General features: G+C 61.6%; 1 protein-coding gene across 1 annotated transcript in view; it reads right to left on the reverse strand.

The window, feature by feature from the left end:
• The window catches only part of LRIT1 (leucine-rich repeat, immunoglobulin-like and transmembrane domains 1), a 10,142-nt gene that overhangs the window by 5,568 nt on the left and 2,761 nt on the right, over positions 1–1,813 (reverse strand). Inside the window, exon 2 of the mRNA XM_014543619.1 lies at positions 6–76. Within this exon, the coding sequence (XP_014399105.1) occupies positions 6–76 (71 nt within the window). The remainder of the gene's footprint in view (positions 1–5; positions 77–1,813) is intronic.

A 1,813-nucleotide genomic window follows, 5' to 3' on the forward strand; every position in this document is an offset into this window, starting at 1 on the left:
CAGGCTCAGCCGGCAGGTGTCAGGCGGCACGGCCACGGGGGGCAGGGTCATGTCCGGGTCGTTGCACACCACCGTCCTGGGCACAGAAAGGGGGCGTCTGAGCGAGGGTCTGGCAGGTGAGACCCTCCCCACCTCCTGCCAGAGGCCACTGCTCTGCAGGGACCGGGGACACCCGCCTGGCTCCAAGCTGCGGGGCTCTGGGATGGGCGGGAGCCAGCCCCTCCTGGTTCCTGGGGCGAGGGGAGGGGGGCCTGATTTAAGAGCCTTTCATGGAGTCCCGGGGGCAGCTTGGTCTCTGTCACCCTGATGGACCTCAAGCTGAGCCTGCCGTGCCCGGCACTGCCACCGCCCCCTCCACAGTGCAGCACTGAGTCCCAGATCCCCAGGAGCATGTCCTTTTGCAAATGTGTTGATTGTCAAATTACAGCTCCGCTTTTGTAACCATATGGGGTTTTCTTCATTTAAAAACTATATGCCAAGAGCATCAGAAACGGCAGCCACGCGGTGCCTCCCCCTCTGACTGAGCCCCACCCCCACCCCCGCCCCCCGCGAGACTCACACCTGGGCTCTGCTTGCTGCCCGTGTCCTTGAGCATGTTACATGACCTTCACTTTCCTCGGTGTCCCCGTAACAATAGAGTCCACCTCACGGGTGGTTGGGGGTAAAGGAGGCCATGTGTGTGCCGCTCGCACATGGGTCGCCCGCAGGGCCCAGGCTGGTGCCAGGCATAGATGCCACCCAGCCCTGCCGGTGTGTCAGGCTCCACAGCGCCTGCCAAGGCGCCTCCTGCGCCAACAGCGGCACCTGAAGTTTCGACCTGTGAGCTTGGCACGAAAGGCCGCAGGGCTGGCTCTCCTCGCCACGGGGCTGTACCACTGTCAGGACGGAGCGGCTGTCCAGGAGCTGGCCTGGGAGGCCCAGATGGAAGGGGCCTTGGCCTCCCCACAGGTCATGCCCGTGGGCACTGCAGCCGCTCAAGCCTCCTCCCCTGGCAGCACCTCCATGCACACGGGCTGGCGAACAGCTGCGAGGCTACCAGCAGGTAGACTGTGGCAAGAGCTCTGGTGTCAGAGGCAGGATGGCCACTGGCTGACATCAGGGGTCCGGAAGCTGTCCTTGGAATGTCCTTTTCCACACTAAGGTTAACCTGCTACCAAGACCTCGCCAATGGGCAGAGTCTGGAAAAGGAGCAGTGGCTGGGTCCCAGCACCAGGCCGGCCCGATGCTGCGGGCTCAGCCGGTGCTTCCTGTGGTGGAAGAAGGTCCTGCATCCCTCAGTCGCCCTGTGCAGGCCCCGGGCTCAGCCTGGCTTCCCTTCAGAAGAGGCCCCTCACCACGGATGGTCTGTGTGAGTTGGAGTATCAGAGATCTGAGCCACACATGGAGCTCTTTCTGTGCTTCAGGCCATATGGTGCCCTTTCTTGGGTTCTCGCTGCCTCCCTCACACCCAGTCAGCCAGTACCCCTGGCCGGGACCACTGAGAGGCGCACTGACAGTATTGCTACCTGATCAGAAACCACCAGTGTCTCCCCAACACCCACCTAAGACAGGGAGAAAGGAATATGGAATTCCAGAAGGTTGAAAAGGTTGTGGGAGAGGCCCTGAGTCAGGTGAAATTCTTGAGTGAGGTGGGGTTCAGTGCTCATAGATGGATAAACAAGTGTCAGAGAAAAGATGCTTTGCTTTAAAGACATAGGAGGAGAAAGGGAGGGAGTCACGGTAGGGGTGGAAAAGCAGGGCACACAAACCCCGCGGCCTAGGGATGCCCATGGAGTGTGGGGGGGGGGTGAGGATGGAGGTGGTCCCAGGGCTC

This window comes from Myotis brandtii, unplaced genomic scaffold (assembly GCF_000412655.1).
Source record: "Myotis brandtii unplaced genomic scaffold, ASM41265v1 scaffold33, whole genome shotgun sequence".
Classification (NCBI taxonomy): domain Eukaryota; kingdom Metazoa; phylum Chordata; class Mammalia; order Chiroptera; family Vespertilionidae; genus Myotis; species Myotis brandtii.